The sequence below is a fragment of the Portunus trituberculatus genome, chromosome 18, assembly GCF_017591435.1.
Source record: "Portunus trituberculatus isolate SZX2019 chromosome 18, ASM1759143v1, whole genome shotgun sequence".
NCBI classification, from domain to species: Eukaryota; Metazoa; Arthropoda; class Malacostraca; order Decapoda; family Portunidae; genus Portunus; species Portunus trituberculatus.
The window spans coordinates 5,258,994-5,283,609 of NC_059272.1; the positions used below are offsets into that span (position 1 = coordinate 5,258,994).

Below are 24,616 nucleotides of genomic sequence, written 5' to 3' on the forward strand. Positions count from 1 at the left end.
ATTGTGAAATACTGCAAGAAGACCAAAATAAGATCTGGGAATGGAGTAAGAAGTGGGAAATGGAATTCAATGTGAACAAAAGCCATGTCATGGAAATGGGAAAGAGTGAAAGACGACCTGTGGGAATTTATAAGATGGGAGATGGAGTAGAACTGGAGAAAGTAAAAAAGGAAAAGGACTTAGGAGTGACGATGGAAGAAAGTAATTAACCAGTATTGATAAAATTTTTAGAGAAACATATAATTTGCTAAGGAATATTGGAATAGCATTTCACTACATGGACAAAGAAATGATGAAGAAATTGATAAGTACTATAATAAGACCCAGACTGGAATATGCAGTAGTGTGGACCCTTCATAAAAAGAAACACATAAGGAAATTGGAGAGGCTACAAAAAATAGCTACAAGAATGGTTCCAGAATTTGAAGGGATGACATATGACGAGAGATTAAAGGCTATGGATCTACCAACCCTGAAACAAAGAAGGGAGAGAGGAGACCTGATACAAGTTTATAAATTGATCAACAGAATGGACCAAGTGGATAATGAGAAACTGATCCTGAGAGAATATGACATCCGAAGCACAAGATCGCATAGTAAAAAGCTGAGAAAAGGAAGATGTCTGAGAGATATTAAAAAATATAGTTGCCCGCAGAGATGTATTGAGACGTGGAACAGTTTAGATGAAGAAGTAGTGTCTGCAACGAGTGTGCATACTTTTAAAGTAAGATTGGATAAGTGTAGATATGGAGATGGGCCACACGAGCATAAAGCCCAGGCCCTGTAAAACTACAACTAGGTAAATACAACTAGGTAATTACACACACACACACACACACACACAGAAACATAAAACACCACTTATAATACCTCCAAATATTATTTTCTTACGAGTTTGTGTTAAACTCAATGTCGGTGATGACATGTTCAGTTTCAGGTATTATTTTATTACTATTATTTACATATTTAACTCAGCCTTTCAAATTTTCTGGATTATAAAGATTTCTGAATTATAAATTTCCGGATTTAAGGACTTTTACTGTATATATATATATATACAGTAAAGTCCCGGGTTACGTCAGTCTCGAGTTACCTCAAACTCGTAGTTACGTCAGTCCACTAAAAGGCAATTTAAGATTAAAAAAACTGAAAATTTATAAATCGTAAAGTGCGGGATTTATTGTTATTGTTGGTGGTTGCCCGCCACACCGCCCGCCTCACGCTTGAACACAATAACACCCTGCCTCAGTTCCACCACACCATCGCCCCTGGCAAGAGTGTTATCCTACTTCTGCATTTACTGACTCAAGTTCTTAGTATCTTGCTCAATGGCACCAAAGAGAAAACTTCTTAGTGACAGCAGTGATGCTAAAAAAAGGAAAACCATTACGCTACAAGAAAAAAGAGGACATAATTAAAAGACATGAGAAGGGAGGCAGCAGCTGTGTGTGAGAGAGGGAAGAAAATGGGAAGCCCGTTACCATGACAATGGGGAGGTTGACGACTTTGAGGGCTCACACAGCTATCACAACAATAACAACTCCGGAGCCTTCGCCTGGGCCACACGACACTCGCAGCTCACTTGCACCGTCTGCGCCTGTCTACTGATCCCTATTGCTTTTTCCTATTGCATTTCCTGCCCCGCTGCCCACACTTCTACTCCCACCACACTGCACTACGCTCCCAGCTGTCCCCCCTGGGCGTCACAACATTCGACCTGCCCACCCTCCTGGCGGCCTCAGGCGTCCACCCCTCTCGGCAACCTGCAGTCCTTTGCGTTCATGGCCCTAATCAACAACAAAAACAAACTTGTGTTTCATATTCCTACATAGTTGTAAATAATATAACAATATAACCTTTAACTTACCTGAATGACCATAAACAATGATTGGTTGAAAACTCGATAATATGCTTTGAAATGTACGGAAACTCGAGTTATGTACAAAATCGACTTACATCATGTTTCAGGAACGTAACTCTGACGTAAACCGAGACCTTACTGTGTATGTATGTATATATATATATATATATATATATATATATATATATATATATATATATATATATATATACAGGCAACCCCCACTTAACGAAGGGGTTATGTTCCTAAAAAACACTTCATTAAGCGAACCCATTATAACAAGTTTAACCCCTGATTTGAACTTCCATTGAGTAAGCAAAGCGAGAGTGCATCATAGTACAGTAAAAGGTTTAATGAAAGTAAAAATTACGAAGTTAAACATTTAGGTAGTTTAATTTAAGTCATTATAGTGTACACTAATGTATGTATGTACGTAACTTTATAATGTTGATGATCTTAACTTTATGAAGGGAGGCAGAGTGAAACGGAAAATACAGTAACCAGCAACCTGTGGAATGTAAACAAAGTGCGCATCATGGTACCGCATACAAACTTATGTACCACATTTCCACAAGGCTTTCCATTTTATCCATTGTAGAGTCACGAGTTCAGGTGGTCCTTTTAGCTTTCAAGAAAGATGCGGTCTCACCAGCCTTCTTAATAGAGTCTGCTGACTTGAAAATAGTAGACAGTAGATGGAGTCAAGATGGTGGCAAGCAATGTTATTAGTTTTCTGGCTTTTCTCTTGACTGTGAATAATACCCAGCTACACTTCGAGAGTAAGACACTTCCTGGTCTTCTTAGGAACGTTAGGCCACACTGCTGGGCGTTTTGGTGGAAAGTTGAACCAGGGAAGATGAGCTGCTGGTGATGCTGTTATGTTTTGACTGGGGAGTGAGTGGTGCACGTGATCTTGATCTTGATCTTGATCTTGATGCAACAGGTGACGCAGAATTTCTTCTGAGTCAAGCCTTTGTATCGGCAGCACCTCTGTTGTCCACGCGAGGCTTGATCTTGATATTTATTCTACAGATGTCTCAGGATTTCTCCTGAGGCAGGCCTTAGTACCAGCAGCTCCTGGTGTATTCAAAAGCCTGTCAGCTTACATGATACGGTGGGGCTTTCAAATTTGGAAAAAAATTACCTGGATAAAACTTCGTTAAAGCAAGTTTGGTGTTCGTTAAACGAGCAGATGGTAGTAAAACGAAACCTTCGTTGTAGCGAAATTTCGTTGTGTGAACCTTTGTTAAACGGGGGTTGCCTGTATATATATATATATATATATATATATATATATATATATATATATATATATATACAGTAAGGTCCCGGGTTAAGTCGGTCTCACGTTATGTCAAACTCGCACTTACGTCAGTCCACTATAAGGCAATTTAAGATTTAAAAAATTGAAAATTTATAAATCATAAAGCGCGGGGTTTATTGTTATTGTTGGCCGCCAGGCGTCACTTGTGGTTATCCACCACACCGCCAAGCTCATGCTTGAATAGAATAACACTCTACGTACCTCAGTTCCACCACACCGTCGCCCCTGGCAAGAGTGTTCCTACATCTGCTTTTGCTGACTATCTTAGTATCTTGCTCAATGGCACCAAAAAAAAAAAACTCCTGAGTGATAGCAGTGATGCTAAGAAAAGGAAAACCATTACACTACAAGAAAAAGTGGACATAATTAAAATATATGAGAAGGGAGGCAGCAGCTGTGTGTGAGGGAGTGAAGAAGAAAATGGGAAGCCCGTTACCATGACAACGGGAAGGTTGACGACCTTGAGGGCTCACACACCTATCACAACAATAACAACTCCGGAGCCTTCGCCTGGGCCACACAACACTCGCAGCTCACTTGCACCATCTGTGCTTGTCTGCTGATCTCTATTGACCTTTCCTATTGCATTTCCTGCCCCGCTGCCCACGCTTCTACTCCCACTGCACTGCACTACGCTCCCAGCTGTCCGCCCTGAGCGTCACAACATTCGACCTGCTTACCCTCCTGGCGGCCTCAGGCGTCCACCCCTCTGGCAACATGCAGTCCTTCCCGTTCGCGGCCCTAATCAACAACAAAAACAAGCTTGTGTTTCATATTCCTACATACTTGTAAATAATATAACAATATAACCTTTTACTTATATAACGCTTCTACTCCTACTGCACTCCACAAAGCTCCCAGCTGTCCGCCCTGGACGTCACAACATTCGACCTGCCCACCCTCCTGGCGGCCTCAGGGCCTCTCGCAACCTGCAGTCGCGTTCGCGGCCCTAATCAATATATTCCTATATAGTTGTAAATAATATACCAATATAACAACATAACCTTTTACTTACCTGAATAACCATAAAAAATTATTGGTTGAAAACTCGATAATATGCTTTGAAAGTACAAAAACTCGAGTTACGTACAAAATTGATTCGACTTATGTCATGTTTCAGGAACGTAACTCTGACGTAACTCGGGACCTTACTGTATATATATATATATATATATATATATATATATATATATATATATATATATATATATATATATATATATATATATATATATATATATATATATATATATATATATATATATATATATATATATATATATATATATATATATATATATATATATATATATATATATATATATATATATATATATATATATATATATATATATATATATATATATATATATATATATATATATATATATATATATATATATATATATATATATATATATATATATATATATATATATATATATATATATATATATATATATATATATATATATATATATATATATATATATATATATATATATATATATATATATATATATATATATATATATATATATATATATATATATATATATATATATATATATATATATATATATATATATATATATATATATATATATATATATATATATATATATATATATATATATATATATATATATATATATATATATATATATATATATATATATATATATATATATATATATATATATATATATATATATATATATATATATATATATATATATATATATATATATATATATACAGGTGTCCTCGGTTAACGATCGACTACTTAACGATATTTCGCTCATACGATCCTCCAAATTAATCCCTATTTTTGGTTAACGATCGCCAAAATTCGGTTAACGATCGGATTGACCAATCGCAATCGCGATCGCAATCGCGATCGCAGCGCCTCCATCCACCCGCGGCCCGTGCAGTAAACACACCACAGTCTTTCCGCTGTTTTGATTGTGCAACAACAACTCTATCACGCTCGCTCTAAACTTCTTTTTTTGTGCTTATTTGTGATCAAGTGAAATGGAGGAGGACAAGGAGCCTGAAAGAACCCTCTCCGTCAAGATTTTCGAGGAGATTTTTAATCATATTAACCAGGCCATACATCTTCTCCAGGAGAATGACCCCAACCCAAACCGAAGTAATGGCGTGACTAATGCTATAGAAAATGACATGAAAGTGTATAAAGAACTATTTGAGGCAAAGAAAAGGATGGCAAAACAGACAGTCATCTCATCTTTCTTCAAACCACTCACCAAGCAACCCCATCCACATCCCAAGCAACCCCATCTACCGATCAAGCAACTCCATCCACCTCCCAAGCTACCCCATCCACCTCAAAAGCAATCCCATCTACTTCCATAGGAGTCATCTCGTCGTACTTCAAAGTTCGTCCTGCTACCTCGAAAAAAACTCCACCCACTTCCAAAACAACTCCATCCACCTCCAAAACAACTCCACCCACATCCAATCTATCCTTCACATCCACCGTAACCTTGAGTGACGATGAGGAGAGCCTGGATGACCCACCCCCACTGGAAAACGTATTCTCTCAAGAATTTGAAGGGTTTGAAGCAGCTGACCGAGTTTGGGTGGTGTGGGCATGATGAGATTTAATCCTCCAAGGCCCTGTGTCCTCGGGGCACAAAACAACACACTACGCATATCACATCCACTCCTCAAGGTAAGTACTACCAATTCTAAAGGTGTAAATAACAACTAACAACATAGAAAGTGTCGTTTATTTACGCATCGCGAAATACATGTATGTAGTTGATAATTTCAAATCCCTCAGTTAGCGATCGTTTCGGTTAGCGATCTGTTTTTGGGAAACGTAACCTATCGTTAACCAAGGGATACCTGTATATATATATATATATATATATATATATATATATATATATATATATATATATATATATATATATATATATATATATATATATATATATATATATATATATATATATATATATATATATATATATATATATACAGTAAGTCCTCGTTATACAGTACATATGCGTTTCTGGAAACCTTACCATAAATCGAAATTACCGTATACCAAACCTACTATAACATGTAATAATAGGGAATGCATTCCAGCACGTCAAAAGTCACCCATACAGAAATTAAAATACATGAAAATCGTCGTAAAAGAAAAAAAATGTAAAGTACTGCGCAAAAGAAATAAACAAAACGCTTTTATTTACCTTTCACTCGCCATGTATTCTATCAGATGATGTCCCTCCCAAGGCTAAGGGATAATAGGGATTTCAGCTCTTACTCATCTTCTGCTGAGTGTGCAGACGAGGATAAGACATCGTCATCTGTACTGTCGAAAAGAAGATGTGGAAGGGTCAGCTGTAGCAGGGTTGGCACATTTCACTTGTTTGAAGAAAGAGCATATGGAGGAAGGACTAACTATAGCAGGGTTAGCACCAGGGGTGTGGAGTCGGATTTTCAAAAGTCCGACTCCGACTCCGACTCCGACTCCAGTAAATTTAAATGTTGTGACTCCAACTCCGACTCCAGGAAATTTGAAGGTTGCGACTCTGACTCCGACTCCGCTTTTTTTTTTTTTTCTACAGTACAACGATAGTCTAAATTTTTCTTGTGAAGGCTAGCTGGGTTTGTTGAGCGGTCTTGCAAGTCTTTATTCTCTTTTACAAGACTGAGAATCATTATTCTCTGTTCTTGCGTGAGTGCAAGGCCCGGTCACAGCTTCTTCCCTCCATTCTTGTAGCGCGCACTGTGGTTTTGTTGTCATTCGTGGAGCTCAAATCCGGATTACAGTCATACCAATACTGAAACAACTGTTACCAACTCATGCTAGCGGCAGACCTCTCGCGGCGACTCTTGGCACAGATTAAAGGTAAGGGCGGAGGCTTTGCCTTGCTGGTCGAAGGCAAGGTCTGTGCCTTGGCCTTCGCGACTCTTGGTACGGCCCATAGTGCCTTCCGAGGTCAAGCTAGTGGTACAACTTGAACACCATGGTGGCTACTTCACTGTACGCATATTTTCCAACTGGTATACTGGCTTGTCTGAGCCACTCTTGAACAGCCCGCGCCACTTTTTTTTTTTTTTTCCGGGTTAGGTTTGGTTTGGTAAAGTAGGTGCGAACATTTCTCTTTGTGCGGGAATCACAACAAGAGCATTTCCGAGAATATCCCGTGGTTAGGTTAAGAGGTATAGCCGTACGTTTTCACAGGTATGCAGACGAGCCCGTTTACAGTGGGGAAAAATGCTTGCTGTACCCAGTTAGCCGAAAGGTGACAACTCCACACACCTCACTCCCACTCAGCTTCCTGACACTTTCATATCATATCATGAAAAACGGATACCACCATCGTCTTCCTGAGGAAATTCTGCATCATATAAGAATTAAAATAAAACAATCATGTGGGTAAAAATATGAAAATAAGCGATAATTGAAGTAGTGCATAAACATTTTTTCTCCGACTTTTTTTTTTCATTCAACTCCTCAGTTCTCCTTCATTTTTCATCATATCTAATTTTCAAGTCCAGTTCTGCAATCTGCGTGATTTTGCGCTTTTGATGGCGTAGGTTACGTCCCAATATGAAAGTACATATCTAATGGTTCAAAATTGCCCAGGAACTTGAACTATTCCACCGCACGTGAGTCATGTAATGGTGTTTGTTTATACACTCAGAGCTGATCAATGCAACACTATTATTTAATAATAATACGTAGCTACTGCGTATCCTAACACCACACACTTTATAAGCTAAGGCGTGCTTGATGTTATACGACTTCCACCATTCACTATTAGTGGGCTTGACAGGCCCATCTGTGCCATTTATCAGTTGCTGTATGGTTCACCGCTGATAGCAGTATTTTAGTGTTTGCCATGATTATTATGGATATATTTGTGCTTACATTAGACCCTTTAATATTCCATTTATTCATCTAATTAGTAATGCATGTAAGTAATATGTAATGCAGTTAAAAAAAAAAAGGGAGGGACGGGAAGAGATAATAGGCTCCAAGGGTGGTCAAGTTAGTCAGTACTGTGAGTGGCGGTGAGGTGTGGTGTGGATGACGTCATCACCCCTGCTCCCTCGCGCTGGGCCTTCTCGGATGACATGAGCGGATACCAGATCTGTGAATTTATCTTACCGTATATCGAATTGAGGGTAGTAATTTCCAAATACCGTAACTGTGAATTTATCGTATAAAGAACTACCATATAACGAGGACTTACTGTGTATATATATATATATATATATATATATATATATATATATATATATATATATATATAGTAATACTCCACTTAACGAATAGGATAGGGGTGTCAAAGCTGTTCACAGAGCGAAAATTCGTTAAGCAATGTAATTTTCCCATAGGAGATAATGGAAATAAGGGGGATGTGTTCTGGGCTAGTCCCCAACATACCACATGGGTTAAAAAAAAAAAATTATATATAAAGCAGAGATGAAATCGGCCAGAGACGAGGTGGAGACTCACGGCGACCCGGCCGCTTCTTCTTCTTCTTGTGATCCTTTTAGCTTGCATGTTGTCTTTCACCACTATATTAAATTTATGTTTCCACTCCTCTATTGCTTGCTATAATGGATATCATATCTTTGTATTCATATACACTCATGCCATGAGGATAACCTCGACTCTGTGGCACTGAGTGATAGTGAATTACTAATGAAATACCGCAGTATTTCATTAGTAATTCACCACGATGTTAAATTTGTGTTTTCACTCCTCTATTGCCTGCTATAATGGATATCATATTTTAGTATTCATATACGCTCGTGCCATGAGGATAACCTTGACTCCGTGGCACTGAGTGATAGTGAATTACTAATGAAATACCTCAGTGCCACGGAGTCGAGGTTATCCTCATGCCACAAGCGTATATGAATACTAAGATATGATATCCATTATAGCAGGCAATAAAGGAGTGGAAACATAAATTTAATATTGTGTTGAAAGCAACACAGGTCAAAAAAGAAGAAGAAGCGGCTGAGTCGCTGTGAGTCTCTGCCTTGTCTGTGGCCGATCTCATCTCTGCTTTATGTTTTTGGTATTCCATGTAAGATTTCACTTTCTGCATTACAAAACAATCCTTTCTTGGGGGCAAGGTTTGTAAAAGCTAATAGAAATGTTGTTTTGTGAACATAAATGCATATACAGGTAGTCCTCGATTTATACAGTAGATGCATTCCAGAAGGGACCGTATAAAGTAAAAATCGTATAAAGTAAGGAATGAATACCCAACTCCTTAGACTTTTTTTCTTAGTATAAAAGAGCGGACCTGAGCTTTGTACAGTACCTCCAGCCCCTTTCCATCAAGCAGCCACACGATCCTCATGAGCGTGACTCCCAGCACATCCACTTCGTGCCTTGGTTGAACAGCCTCAGGCTCAGGGCCGTCCTTGCACCACTACCACTACCATCACCACCACTGCCACCACCACTAGACTTTGAAGGGTCATGGTCAAGACAGCCCCTGACCACGACGGCCCCCCACGACGGCTCCATGTTTACCATGACCGCCCCACACTACAGACCACAGCGGCCTCAGTTTTTTTCTTTACCCGTAAGATGGTTTTAAATTATACTTGTTAATAGAGCATCTTATACTAAGACAGATTGTATTAATAAATCAGTCACTCCCCACTCCTCCATCCTTCCCCCTCCTTCCTCACCCAGTTATAGGTACTGTACCACGTAGTACCATACGTGAGTGCTTACTTTTAATCACTGCAATAATGTTATCATGTAATGTTTATCAATAAATTGCATACTCGTTGATACAATGTCTTAAATGTAAGATTGCACAACATAATATTAAAACATTTGGTATTTAGCCAAGTGGTCACCTCAAAAAAAAAACAATGGACTATTGCGCGCCTCTCAGAAATTTTAAAATCATCTTACAGGTAAACAAAACCTTAAAATGCAAATGTGTGTATAACATTTTCTGCTTAGAAATGCATGTTCTCTCACCTCTTTCAATATTTACAGAAAGTCGTGTTTCACCCTGGATACGCATATGCACCATATGGGCAAGGTACACCGGTGTACCAATACATTATGGTTTTAAACGCTCCATACTACAAAACACTATTTCAGGAACGCTGAGTTGCCATTCGCGGTTAACATGTTAACATAATGAAAGAAATAAGAGAACAATAACCTAAAATTTGGTGTGGGGTCGTCATGATAAACATGGGCCCATCGTGGTCAGGGACCGTCTTGACCAGGAAACGATTTTGAAGGATGTGTTCAAAATAAAATCTTTCATTGTACTTATACATTTTGCATTAAACACATTTCTATTATGCTTATTAATGCTTTTATGAACAAACTTATAAAGACATAAAAATGACTATGAAAAAGGGAAACGTTTAAACACAAAACTATTTTATTAGCATCTTCTTCCTCTTTCATAGGCCAGAGATAAGTAAATAAGTGGATCGCTGCACTGAAATGCAAGGACACAATTTGGAACTCAGACCATGTTGGCATTTGTGAACTCCATTTTTACCCCAGAGGACTTTCTGCAGGAGACCTGTAGGAAAATGAAGTATCAACAAAAATCCTCTAAACGAGTACCGTTCCTTCAGTCTTTAACTGTTACCCAGAATGAGAAGGCAAGTGCACCACCACTGAAGGCTGTTGACGCATAAAGACTCAGTTGTCATTTATAAGTACAATTTGATTGTTTCATTAATCATGAAAATATGTTCAGTACTGCCATGCCTAAGCAGATAGTTGTGAAGCCAACATCTATGGCTTCACTATCTGCAAGGCTGTGAGGGGACTATCGAAGTCTTATTTTCCCAAGTGCCTTAGAGGTCGTAAATTTTCAACCCCACCCCCCTAGATCTGACATTTGAATAATAAATATATGTGTTCTTTGGGATATTCCAAATGAACAGTATGTGTGTGTGTGTGTGTTATACATGAAAATATAATCCACTGACTGGCTTGTCTTTAGTTTATTCTACAACTTAAAATCACTCAATTTATTATCATTAACAATGACAGTAATTGTTCTTAAATATTAACTAGCCATGTTTGAAAATCCGTATCAGCAATGGTAAGTAACAGGTATAACTGGTAAGAAGGTCGTTCATTCTATGGGGGAACTTTTGCAAAAAGCCACAATCTGGTGTGCAGCCCAGGTGATAGGGGATATTGTATTATTTTAGTCCAAGTTTAGAGAGGTCTATGTATATAGGTACCATCAATTATTTTACTACGTTTCTCACCAGAATAACATGAATCACATAAAGATTCCATGGTTGAGCGAACCTGCAAATCAACAGCACATTCGTATGGTGTGTAGAGAGAGAGAGAGAGAGAGAGAGAGAGAGAGAGAGAGAGAGAGAGAGAGAGAGAGTACTTATTGAGCACCTCATTCACAAATAATGAAGTTACCAATATGCACACTTACTTTTCTTGGTAGGCTGAATCTTGCCACTATGTTGTTGCTTGCTCTCTTGAGGCGGCGGTAGTTCATCTACACCAACAGGAAGAGTCTCTTGTTGTCCCTCGTCTTCCATCTTGATCTTAATTTTGATCTTGATATTTGATCTTGATCTTGACGCTTGAAAGTGGCTTGGGACCGCAAGTGGATTGACGAAGATGGAACGATTGACATTTGTCTCGGACCATATGGAGTGTAAGATGAACATAACATAAATAATAGGATAACAAAGGGCCACCAGGGCCCATCTAGGTTATCCTGTATCAGTCGCACAGCGACCTCGTCATCAGTACTTAAAGATACACTTACAAGTACACAATACATTATATACTAATTCTAAATATTTGGCCCATTAACAGGGCTAAGTCCTGCAGCAGCGAAATCCTCTACAATTTGTGGTCCCCATACATGGGGATCATGTCTTGTTTAACTATAGTAAATTTCTTATAAAAACTATCATGCAGTGCTATACATAATTATAAATCTAATAAATTTAAGTGCTTATCTAATCTGTTTTTAAACATTGTCAAACTAGTGCTATTTACAACCGTCTCTGGCAATGCATTCCAGAAGTCTACCACCCTATGACTAAAGAAATATTTTCTTATATCTAACCTGCAGCCTTGCTTTCTAATCTTCCTGCCATGATTTCTAGTCCTATTTCCCTCCTCTAAGGTAAAGAAAGATCTCACATCTATGTAGTTTGTATCTGAGAACATTTTAAATAACTCTATCATATCCCTCTTATACATCTCCTCTCAAATGAAAACATGTTTAATTCCTTTAATCTATCTCTATACTCCAGGCGCTTTAATGCTGGTATCATCCTAGTTGCTCTTCTCTGAACTGCTTCTAACATGTTGATATCCTGCCTATAGTGGGGTGACCAGGCCTGTATGCAATACTCTAAATGGGGCCTAACATAGGAATTATATAAGCTACGCACCACTTCCTTACTTTTATAACTAACATTTCTATTTATAAAACCCAGGATCCTATTTGCCCTATTTCTTGCTTCTAAACATTGCTTTGAAAATTTCATAGTCCTGTCTATCACTACTCCTAAATCCTTTCCTTCCTCTACTGCCTCTAGCCAACATCCCTCCATCTCATAGCTAAAGTTTGTGTTGTCTTTACCTAAATGCATAACCTGACACTTTTAGAATTAAACTCCATCTGCCACCTGTCTGCCCATGCTATCAGCCTGTCCAGGTCTCGTTGTATTCTGTAATTGTCCTTTTCACCCTGTACTGCACATGCTATCTTAGTATCATCTGCAAACTTTGATACTTTGCTACTAATTCCTATATCTAAATCGTTAATGTACACCAAGAAAAGAAGAGGTCCTAGCACTGATCCTTGGGGTACCCACTAACCACTTCCTTCCACTCAGACATTGCCCCATTTAATACTACTCTCTGTTTCCTATCAGAAAGCCATTCACTAATCCAATCAACTAACCTACCCCCTATCCCATGTAGTCTCAATTTGTACACTAGCCTCCTATGCGGTACCTTATCAAACGCCTTGCTAAAATCTAGATATATAACATCTATGCTATTTCCATCATCTAACTCCTTGGTAATATATTCTAAGATATCGAGCAAATTTGTAAGACAGGACCTCCCTGATCTAAAGCCATGTTGGGTATCTCTAATTAATCTATTCTCATTTAAATGCTCCCAAATACTACCCTTAATGATTTTCTCTAGTATCTTACATACTATACTAGTTAAACTGATCGGTCTATAATTATTCGCATCATCCTTCCTACCTTTTTAAATATTGGAGTAACATTAGCTAACTTCCAGTCCTGAGGTATCTCAGCAAACCTAAGTGATCTTTCAAAGATTAACTTAAGTGCTTCAGAAATACTGTCTACACCCTCCCTAAGTACTCTGGCATGTAGCTCATCAGGACCACTAGCTTTCCTATCGTCTAGTTCAAGAATAAATTTCCTAATAATTCCCGGTTTTATATCAATATTTTCTAAAGCTCTTAAACTACTCGTCGCACTGTTTGTAACAGGATTTCCTATTCTTTCCTAGTAAATACTGAAGAAAATTGTTCATTCAATAATTCTACTATGTCTTCATTTTGATCCACTACTACACCATCTTTTCTGAGTGGTCCAATCCTATCCTTATTTCTTTTATCACTGACCTTGTAATAACTATATAATTTTTGGGATCTTTACTCCCAGCTCTAGCTAGTTTTATCTCTGCCTGCCTTTTACTTTTTTATAACCTTACTCAAATCATCTCTGACCTGTCTGTACCTAATCAAATCTACATCTTCCCACTTTTCTGCAACTCTCTATATGCCCTCTTCTTCTCTCTGATCTGGCTACCTATCTCATGAGTCCACCATAATGGCTTCCTGTTTCTCTGCCTTATATCTTTGTAAGGGATACACTGCATCACTATACCCTTTACTACAACCTTAAAAATATCCCACATCTCCTGTGCAGTTTTATTTCCAAAACTATCTTCCCAGTTTACCTCTCCTAATAACTGACGTAACCTACCATAATTGCCTTTCTGATAGTTTGGGACTCTAGTCTTATTCACTATATTATCCCTACTGGAATTAATGATAAATCTAATTATATGATGGTCACTGTTTGCTAAAGTCTCTCCTACCTCAACTTCCTTTAAACAATGCTCAATATTTGTTAGTACTATGTCTAAAACCTTCCTCCCCTAGTAGGTTTATCTACCATCTGCACTAAATAGTTATCCTGAAAACTTTCCATAAACTTATTTTCACTAGCATCTCCTACCATCCTCTCCCAGTTTACTGACTTAAGATTAAAATCCCTAAGATAATTGTCTGACTAGTACACCCCTATTTATCTCATCTACCATAAGGTTGTCTACATCTGCTGACTGGTTAGGTGGTCTATAAAAGCTCCTACTCTAATAACCTTACTTTTGTTTACTCTAACATCCAGCCATAAGGACTCTACTCTGTTATCTACCTTAATACCATTAACCTGACTGGAAATGAAGGATTTTTACATAAATAACTACTCCTCCACCTATCCTACCAATTCTCTGGTGTAAATACATAATGTATCCATCTACTTCATATTCTTTCCTATTTTCCTAAACTTTTCCTCATTTACCCATGCCTCTGTGACACATACAACATCTAAGTCCTCCTCAACTATATAACTAGATAACTCGTCCTTCTTGTTCCTAAGACTCCTGGCATTTACATAAAAACATTTAAGTCCTGCTACCTTCCTAGATGCTGTCTCCTTATTTGGAATCCTAATCTTATTCTCTCCTATTTGCACCTGGAAATCTTTCCTAATCTTTTCACTATCTCTGTTTATCCTATCTAATTTATGTCTAACATCTTTCTTCTGGAATGCATTTGTTACCTCACCCCCTACATTCCATCCCAACTCCCCCCTTCAGACATCCACTCAGCACATCCACACCCTTCCTACTCAGATGCACACCATCCCTAGCATACAAATCCCTTCGCCCATAGAACCTATCCCATACATCCACAAAGCTGACACCCACATCCTTACACATCCCTTTTACCCAATCATTCACACCAATGGCCCTAGACAACCATTCCCTGCTAACATACACACGAGGCAAGATTCCTGACACTACACACCTCCTACCACTCTCCCTTATCTTGCCTAACATTTCCCGAAATCTTGCCACTAACTCCTCCGACCCACCTGCTCTGACATCATTCCCACCTACGTGCAAAACTACTACACCCTCCCTCTCCATCCCCTCAACCCTCTTCTGCACCTCCTCACTCACTGCCTTCACACCTGCACCAGGCATACACACGTTCGTCCTCCTATCCCTGTCTTTCCCACAGAAAGTGCTATCTAAATACCTAACCTGAGAGTCACCCACTACACACACCTGAGGTGTGCTAGGCACAACCATCCTCCTCCTCTCCTCTACCCCCTTCTTTTCCTTTCACTCACCACAACCACTTCATTCACTCCACTCTCACTCTCACTCTCCCCCTCCCCCTCCAACAAACCGAACCTATTTTCACACTCAACAGGTTTAGTCCTATCCTCCCTAACTGCCTCCGCTTTCCTTCCCTCGCAACCTGCCATCTCTGCCCATCCTGACTACTATCTTTCCCAGTCTGGCTCGCCTGCTCCCTCTTCCCCACTCTGCTCTTCCCGACAGAGGGCCAAGCCACCCTGTCGCCCTCAGAAGGTCCAACCTTCGGCCTAACACTGATCTCCTGCCTAATTTTTTCCACTGCCTCCCCAAGCCTCTTAACCTCCTCCTTCAACTCAAAGATGAGAACTTCATTCGCACTTTTCCCCTCACTTAGCTTTCTCATTTCCTCTCGCAATTCTCGGTGCTCAAGAGAAAGAACTAAATTCTCGCTTTTGAGCCTACACACCATACACTCAGAAAAGTCAACGACCTTCCTGTCATACCCACACATCTCACACACAACAAACTCTCCCAATCCCATCTCAACACTCTCTTTCACGCACTCAATCACACTCTGATATACCTCAGTAGCTACCGCCATACTAATTTACAATCCGTTAACTCACAAACAAATAAAAATACTTGGTGACGGCGGGGTGGGGAAGACAGAATAGGAATACAAAAGCTAAAAGGAGAAGGTGGAAGCTAAGAGATGCAGGATAGGAGAATTTCCAGGTAGACCTGAATGAGAGATGCTGGGAAGGTGAAAGCTTGAATGATGAGGATGAATTGAATGATAGATTTGTTGAGAATGTGAGGAACGCAGCTGCCAGTCAGATAGGATATGTGAGAACGAGTGCCAGAAAGCATACATGTAAGCCCTGGTGGAACGATGAGGTTTGGGATGCCAGGAGAGAGAGAGAAAGAGATTAAATAGGGTGTGTAGACAGCTGAGAAAGAGGAGGCATGAGAGTGAAGAGGCAGAAAGTGATTACCAGAATGCATGGACAGCATATGTGAGGCAGCAGCGAGTGATGAAGCGGAAGATAATGAATGCCAAGGCTAGGTGTGAGAGAAGCGTGATTCAGTCTCTCAGAGAGAAAGGCGTGGAAGGTGGCAAAGAATGGTATAGATTCCTGAGGGGTGAGGGGATGTCTGACCGTGAAAATGTGGAGAGCCTCAAGATGAATGGGACAGTGGTGACAGATAAGGAAGAGATGAGAAAGGTGATCAAAGAGTTCTGGGAAGAGATTGGAGGGGAAGGTGAGGTATTTGATGTGAAAGAAGGGTGTGTGACACTGGAGAGAAAGGACGCGGATGAATTGAATGAAAGAATCAGCAGAGAGGAAGAGGAGAAATGTGTGAAAAGGCAAAAGAATGGTAAGGCAACAGGGCCAGATTCCAATATGAAAAATTTTGTCACGTTCTTTTTAGTCTAAATAAAAGGTTTATGAATTACATATATTATGTTTATTTTTCCATTGGGATAGCATTCGAAGAACCGGGATGGATATGAAGCCATCCTAACTTGTCCTATCACACTGGCCTATAATGCGCGGAACCAGGAACATCCGCTCTAGATAGCTGGAACTTGCTCGGAATTAGCGGAACCAAGTTGGGATGGCTTCATATCCATCCCGGTTCTCCGTATGCTATCCCAATGGAAAAGTAAACATAATATATATAATAAAAAACTTTTATTTGAACTAAAAAGAACGTGACTAAATTTTTTATATTGGAATATTAAATAATATTTCATCAATTTAGAAAGGTAAAGTATATACATTTCATGTCGATAGTTTGGGCTCATGCCAACCATCTCTGACTCTAAAGTTGCCATCGTGCACATCTTAGCTTTTCTCTAGCTTCTTTAATTTCTTCTTCAACAAGAGGAAGTGCAAATGCAGTTCCAGGACAAAGCACAGGCTGAGGTATAAGCGGCATGGTTTTGTTCTGGTTTGTTTTGATTAGGCTTTGTCTTGGTTGGTGGGCCATTTGCTTAGCATAGCAAGAACGCGGCCACCTTGTGTGTGATAGTCTGGTTTCGTACCAAGAACCATGGCCCGCGTTCCGCGTATCAGTGTGATAGCCCGATCGACATCGCCTTATGGGGAGCGTAGGCATTTTTTCAGTGAAAATATACACTTTTTGTGATTATTCGTTCATTCGGTCCATAACACCCTAAATTATCGTTCTGTGATGTTCATTTGTAAAGATCAAATGTCATTTCTCCCAGGAAGCCATTTTTAAATGCCCCGCACTCTTGCGTCATCGTATGAGTCACGCGGAAAAAAAATGATGTATCATACATTACTTATTTCAACTTATAAGATTTTATATGCATATTTTTCTCTCGATAAATTTCACCCCTTGGCATACTAATCTTCAGCAGGACTCGCTCAGAGTCACAGACAGTCTGTAGACTCAGCAGTGGTTCCCAAACTATCTTACCTGACGCCCCCTTCTTGCTTCCAGTAGACCCGCACGCCCCCCCCTCCCACTTCCTCTTTTGCTCATGTGAACTTATTTTATTTTATTGCATTTATTTCTTAGCATTGTTCAGGAAAACAGATCTCTGTTTGTATTAAATTTTAATAATGAAAGCCACTCAAACAAATAATAGTACATTCCAGAGAGACATTTTGATTTTATTATTCTTATAATCTATTAAAACATTTTTTTTAGCAGATGACTTCACGCCCCCCTTGAATTCTCTTTACGCCTCCCTAGGGGGGCGCGCCCCCCAGTTTGGGAACCACTGCAGTGTAGAGCTTATTGTATCCACAGGCGCAGGAGGGGGAGGACGGGGACGTCTTCCGGCAGGCCGGTGTCACATGCCAAAGTGTGGCCCGTGACAAAGTGTTTAGTTGCGTCTTCTGCGCATGCGCGGCCTGGGAGCAGACGACAGTCACACTATGGCATGCCTATAGCTATGACAGAGTGTGACTCGTTATATTGTGTGAATTCAAACAAAATTTGATTTTTTTTTTTTTTAATATTACAGCAGCCATTGACTTTCAGCTTGTATCAGTGGAAAGACTAGGGCCTCACTATAAGTAAGAAAAAGAACCAAATAGCATAAATATCACTTATTTGTTTCATATGGCTGGCCTGAAATATGTTGTGACTGAAAACTGTTAATATAGCTCATTTTGCAATAATACACCAGACATGGACCTTGAAATGTATGTCAGTGGAAAGATTGGTGCCTTGTTATATAATACACGCAAGCATAAGGCAGAAATATCACACTCTATCATTGGCTGGCCTGAAACCGTGTGTGGCTCAAAATAAAATGTTTATTTCTGTCACAGACACCTATTTTTCATACAAAATATAGCAGTTCCACTGCTCCACATACCTTTTCGCCGAGAAACCACCCGCTTTAGCGCTACGCCTGGCAGCGCGGCGCTCATTGCTACCGCCAGCACACTGCGTGGACAACTGTCAGTTATTTCTCGGCGCGCAGAGCGAGTAGACCTGCGTTTCCGCCGCTGCATCCTTTCTTCCTTGCCTTTTTTCGCCTTCTTTTCTCCTCCTGTTTCTATGGAGGAAGATTCTAGTGATGTTCCTGTGTCTGCCTGGTGTCTTCACGGTTGGGAGAGTTACATAACCCTGTGTCTTCCCTGGCTATTGACCCACCTCTTTCAGCTCTCCCCTCGTCCTCGGACAGAGACCTGATGAAGTTCAGTGTCCTGCCCCCCCAGAGTCCTGACGCAAAAAGGTGTGTGCAGTCACATCAAGTCAGGGGGCCAGGGGAGGCCGTCCGGGGGCTTGAGGTGGCTTCCAAGCGTTCTCATCCTCCTAAGGATGACGCTAGAAGGATCAAGAAGTCCCGCCCCACCTCAGTGGTGACCGGTGCCCTGGCTCCTTCCCAGGCCCGGTCGGTGGGGGGGGACAGGGAGAGGGTGGACCAGTGCACTGCTCCTGGCCCCTCCCCCAAGGCCCAGGGTGAGGGCCCAGGCAAGGGTGATGCTCTGCCCCTTCACCTACCAGGTGGCTTGCCCACGCCCTTACCACGGGCTGCCACCTATGTCCTTTCGGCCGCTAGGGGCTCAGAATCAGCCGACCCCCCCTACGTCCTACCAAACCCACTGTCTTACACCAGAGAGGCGCCAGGACCTCCTCTCCCCTCGAGGTGTGCGGTTCCCCTCTGAGGCTGGCGTCTTCGCTCCTGGAGGCACCCCCGGGACTGCCCGTCTCCGGGGTAGTGACCTTCTCCTCATGGATAGCACTGATAGACAGGTACTCCATGATTCCCCCCGGCCTTCTTGTTCGGGGTGGCAGGGCCCGGCCTCCTTGTCTCCAGGACCTGCCCCGTCCCTCCACATCCCCGGGGGGCTGGAGGAGGAGGAGACCCAGCCCCCATCGGCCTCCATGTACCATCGCATGATGGATTACATCAATTCAGTGTTTGAGGACGCGAGGGGCCAAAGGCTTGAGCAAGAGGGTCCTCTCGCGCCCGGAGCTGGTGCACCTGAGTCACAGGGAGGGCCGATTCTCCTCGCTAGGGCTCAACCCCTCCAGTTCTTCAGGGAGCAAGCCAACAATGCTTACCTGAAGGCCAATGACAGGAAGCCGGCTTCTCTTGGTTATCCTTCAGGCAGGTTTGCCAGGATATACACAGTATTGGACCAGGAAGGCTCAGGGAAGGCAACTGCCGTTAACCAGGATTTGCACCATGCCTTGAACTTGGGCTCCCGTGAGCCAAGGGTTATCCGTGACCAGCAGGAGGTCGCCAGGATGGAGGGAGTGGTCGGTCGTTCTCTGGACGCACTCAACTACTCTTTTTGGTGCTTAGGTGCCCTTCACCTACTGACGGTACCGCATCTCCCCTCGCACCTGTTGGATTTAGAGGGACAGCTCTTTAAGGCTGTCCGTATGGCCTTGAATGACATCTGCCGTGATTCTACTTACGTCAATGCCAATCTTCGGGCCTGGAGAAGGGAGTCCTACATTGCCCTCCTCAGACCCACCTTCTCTCAGGTGGAGAAGGGCATCCTTAGACGGTCCCCCATCTTTTCTCCTCTCCTCTTTGATGAGGCCAAGCTGCAGGAGGCGTTCCAGTCTTCCAAGAGTAATGCTGCCATGACTCTCCATGAGACTGCTCTCAGGGCCCTGGCCCGTCCACGTCTGGCCACCGGTACTCCCTTGGTGGAGCGCGGTTCTCATCTTCCTGCCCCCTCAGCCTCGAGGCCTCCGGCTGCTCCTCCCCGGTGAGCACAAGTTCGCCCTCGTCCTGGGAATCCTCGGGGTGGATCTTCCAGACCGCTTTCTGCCCGCCCTAGTGGGCAGTCAGGAGGACGGAGGGGTAAGCCCTTTCGGAAATGACAGTCTTTCTCACCATGGGGTGGTGGGGGGCTGTCTGGCCCTTTGCTGGGAAGGTTGGCTCAAGATCGGGGCAGAGGAATGGGTCCTCAGCATTCTGCGGGAAGGCTACCAGATCCCCTTCTCTTCCCCTCCACCCCTGACTACTCTCTTCGAGGATCGCAGGGGTTATGCCCCAGGGTCACCCAAGGGTCTCGCCCTCGAGATGGAGCTCCAGCGTCTCTGGACAAAAGGGGCTATAGAGGAAGCGCCTCCCTCCCCAGGTTTCTACAGCCATGTGTTTGTCGTTCCAAAGGCCACAGGCGGGTTCCGCTCCATCATCGACCTCTCCCTCCTCAACAAGTACGTCATCACCACCAAATTCAGGATGGAGACTGTCCGGACGGTAATGTCGGCCATCCGACAGGACGACTGGATGGTGTCACTGGACCTTCAGGACGCATATCTTCAGGTGCCCATTCATCCCCACAGCCGTCAGTTCCTGCGCTTTGTGTGGGAGGGGTACCACTTTCAGTTTCGAGTCCTCTGCTTCGGTCTCTCCACTGCTCCGCAGGTTTTCACTCGTCTGATGGCTCCTGTCTCGGCAGAGTTCCATCGTCGGGGCTTCCGCATCCTTCGCTACCTCAACGACTGGTTGGTACTGGCCTCTTCAGCGGTAGAAGCTCGACACGCCACAGCTTGTCTGCTCAGGCTCTGCTCGGACCTGGGCATCCGAGTAAATTGGGAGAAGTCATCCCTGACCCCTGCACAGGAGAAGACCTTCCTCGGGATGGTGATTCGCTTCCCTCTTTTGAGGGTTTTCCCGACCCAGGGGAGAATTCGAGGCCTCCAGGATTTACTCCGCTCCTTCCTCAGTTGCCCGTCCCCCCCAGCGGAGCACTGGTTGAGACTTCTGGGGCACATGTCTTCCCTCATACATCTAATGCAGGGATCCAGGAGGCGGACGCGTCTCTTGCAGATCCAACTGAACCAGCAATGGGACAGGTGGTCGATGCTAGACGACCATCCAGTCAGCTGGGACAGTGCTTCACGTCAGGACCTGGAATGGTGCCTGGAGGACGAGAACTTGGGGCAGGGTCAGCCTCTTCAGGTTGCCATTCTGGACCACCTTCTCTACACGGATGCCTCTACAGTCGGCTGGGGTGCGTCGCTCCTCCAGGCTTCTGTGAGTGGCCTGTGGAACATCCAGGAACAGACGCTCCACGTGAACGTTTTAGAACTCCGTGTGATCCGCCTCGGCCTCCAGCACTTCACGAAGGTGGTGAGGGGCTCAGTTGTCGCTGTCTTCTCGGACAACACCACGGCTCTCGCTTACCTGCACAGGGAGGGGGGTACTCACTCTATCCTTCTCAACCTCGAGGCACGCCAGGTCCTCGACTGGGCAGAAGCGCATGCAGTGTCGATCTTGCCCCAGTTTGTGAGGGGCTCAGTCAATGTGGTGGCCGACTGCCTCAGCCGCCGACACCAATCCCTGTCCACAGAGTAGACCTTACATATGGATGTTTGTCACCTGCTGTGGCGGGTCTGGGGCTACCCGACAGTCGACCTGTTCGCCACTCGTCTCAATTACCGGATTCCGAACTTTGTGTCTCCCTTTCAGGATCCGGCGGCCATTGCCACAGATGCCTTCCTCTACAATTGGGACAACCAGGATCTGTACGCCTTTCCACCCTTCCCCCTCATCAGGAGAGTTCTCAACAAGCTCCGGGCTTTCTGGAACACTCGTCTCATCCTCATAGCCCCTTACTGGCCTCAGAAGGAATGGTTTCCAGATCTGTTGGCGGCGTCGGTGGAGCCTCCCCGCCGCCTCCCTCTTCACAAAGATCTATTGAGACAGCCACACATCCACAAGTTCCACATCGGTCTCCCCGGGCTTCAGCTGACAGGGTGGAGACTATCCAGCACTTTCTGAGGCACAGGGGTTTCTCCTCTAAGGTGGCCCAGTTCTTATCTCACGACAAGAGGCCTTCCTCTGCTTCTAACTATCAGCACAAGTGGAAGGTGTACAGGAAGTGGTGCAAAGATCACGGCCACACTGTCTCCAATCCCACAGTCTAAAAGGTCGCAGATTTTCTCATTCACCTGCGCCAGGATTGCAATCTGTCTATCTCTGCCATTAAGGGTTATAAGGCCATGCTGAATGGAGTCTTTGCAATCAGGGGCGTGGACCTCAACAATGACCGGGTGTTGAGTGCTATTGTCAAGCCGTGCTCTTCTCAACCCCGCAGACCTACTAGGAATCTTAGTCCTTCCTGGAACCTGGATGTAGTTCTTCGCTACCTGTCCAAGGCCCCCTTCGAGCCCCTTCGGCTCTCGTCCTCCAGGGACCTGTCCAGGAAGACTCTTTTTCTCCTGGCATTAGCTACAGCGCAGAGGATAGGGGAGATCCAGGCCCTCTCCTCCCGGACTAGCTGGCAAGGACAGGATCTTATGGTCTGCTATCTCCCTGAGTTCATTGCTAAGACGGATACGGGAGTTCACAGCACGCCCCGGGAATTCCGTATTAAGAGCCTTACTTCCATTCTCGGTTCCATGGATGAGGAGCGCTTTTTGTGCCCTGTTCAGGCTCTCTGCCACTACTTACAATGGACTGCTTCAGAGGCAAGGCCCAGGAATCTGTTTGTTGCAGTTAAACGCCCTTCTCGACCTATGTCGAAAGCGGCCATCTCATACTTCCTCAGGGATACCATCAAGTCTGCCCATGAGGCTATTTCTGACTCTGTCTGCCTCAAGGTCAATGCCCGTGCCCATGACATCCGTGGCATTGCTGCCTCCATGCTCCTCTGGGAAAACTGCTCGGTTCCGACCATCCTGAAGGCAGCACGCTGGAGGACTCACTCGGTCTTTGCCAATATAGTGCGGAAGGAAGGCGACGTTTTTTCCTGGGTCCAGTTGTTGCAGCCGGTCACATTGTGGGCTGACAACTACCACAAGTTCCTCTTTGCTCTGGGGTAACGCTTCGGCTCCCTCAGGTGAACACCCCAGTGCTCACTTACACTGCTCGTCTTAGATGATTGGGTCAGTAGCCGGGGTTTTCTCCTCTGCGTCAGGGTATTGAGCACGCTCCTGGAACACTCATCCCCTGACCCCTAAGGCCTGCTCCCTTTTAGACACTCGGGTTAGGAGGACCTCCCAAATCCTCAGTTGAGCCCGCTGGCAGCCCTATGCTGCCCGGCCTCAGCCAAGAGGTTAGTGTCTACATATGGACAGTTTGTTTTCACCCTCTATGCCTGGCACTTTCTTCTGACTCCCGCCTCCTTCAATGTTGGAGTCTGCTATATTTTGTATGAAAAACAGGTGTCTGTGACAGAAATCTAATTTTTAATACTAAAATTAATTTCTTCACTTACCTGTTTTTCATACAAAACTTCACTGCCCTCCCTTCCTCCCCCAGTCAGGTTCTCTTCTTTGAGAAATAACTGACGGTTGTCCACGCAGTGTGCTGGCGGCAGCAATGAGCGCCGCGCTGCCAGGCGTAGCGCTAAAGCGGGTGGTTTCTCGGCGAAAAGGTATGTGGAGCAGTGGAACTGCTATATTTTGTATGAAAAACAGGTAAGTGAAGAAATTAATTTTAGTATTAAAAATTAGATGTAGGTCATTTTTCAGTAACACACAAGACTTGAGCTTTGAAATGTGTGCCATTAGAAAGAATAGTGCCTCATGATATAAAAAAAGATAACTG

At 43.1% G+C, this 24,616-nt stretch overlaps 1 protein-coding gene across 5 annotated transcripts in view; it reads right to left on the reverse strand.

Annotated features, from left to right (window-relative positions):
• LOC123505610 (ubiquitin-like protein ATG12) overlaps positions 1 to 11,819 on the reverse strand; it is a 115,998-nt gene extending 104,179 nt beyond the window's left edge. For 2 of the 5 annotated variants that reach the window (XM_045257143.1, XM_045257142.1), the window contains exon 1: positions 11,639 to 11,816. In XM_045257143.1, coding sequence (XP_045113078.1) covers positions 11,639 to 11,747 — 109 coding nt within the window. In that variant the 5' untranslated portion in view covers positions 11,748 to 11,816. Of the gene's footprint in view, positions 1 to 11,638 lie in introns of all 5 variants that reach the window. The other 3 variants (XR_006675211.1, XM_045257144.1, XM_045257141.1) reach the window with 3 other exon arrangements.
• Between the last annotated feature and the right edge of the window lie 12,797 nt (positions 11,820 to 24,616).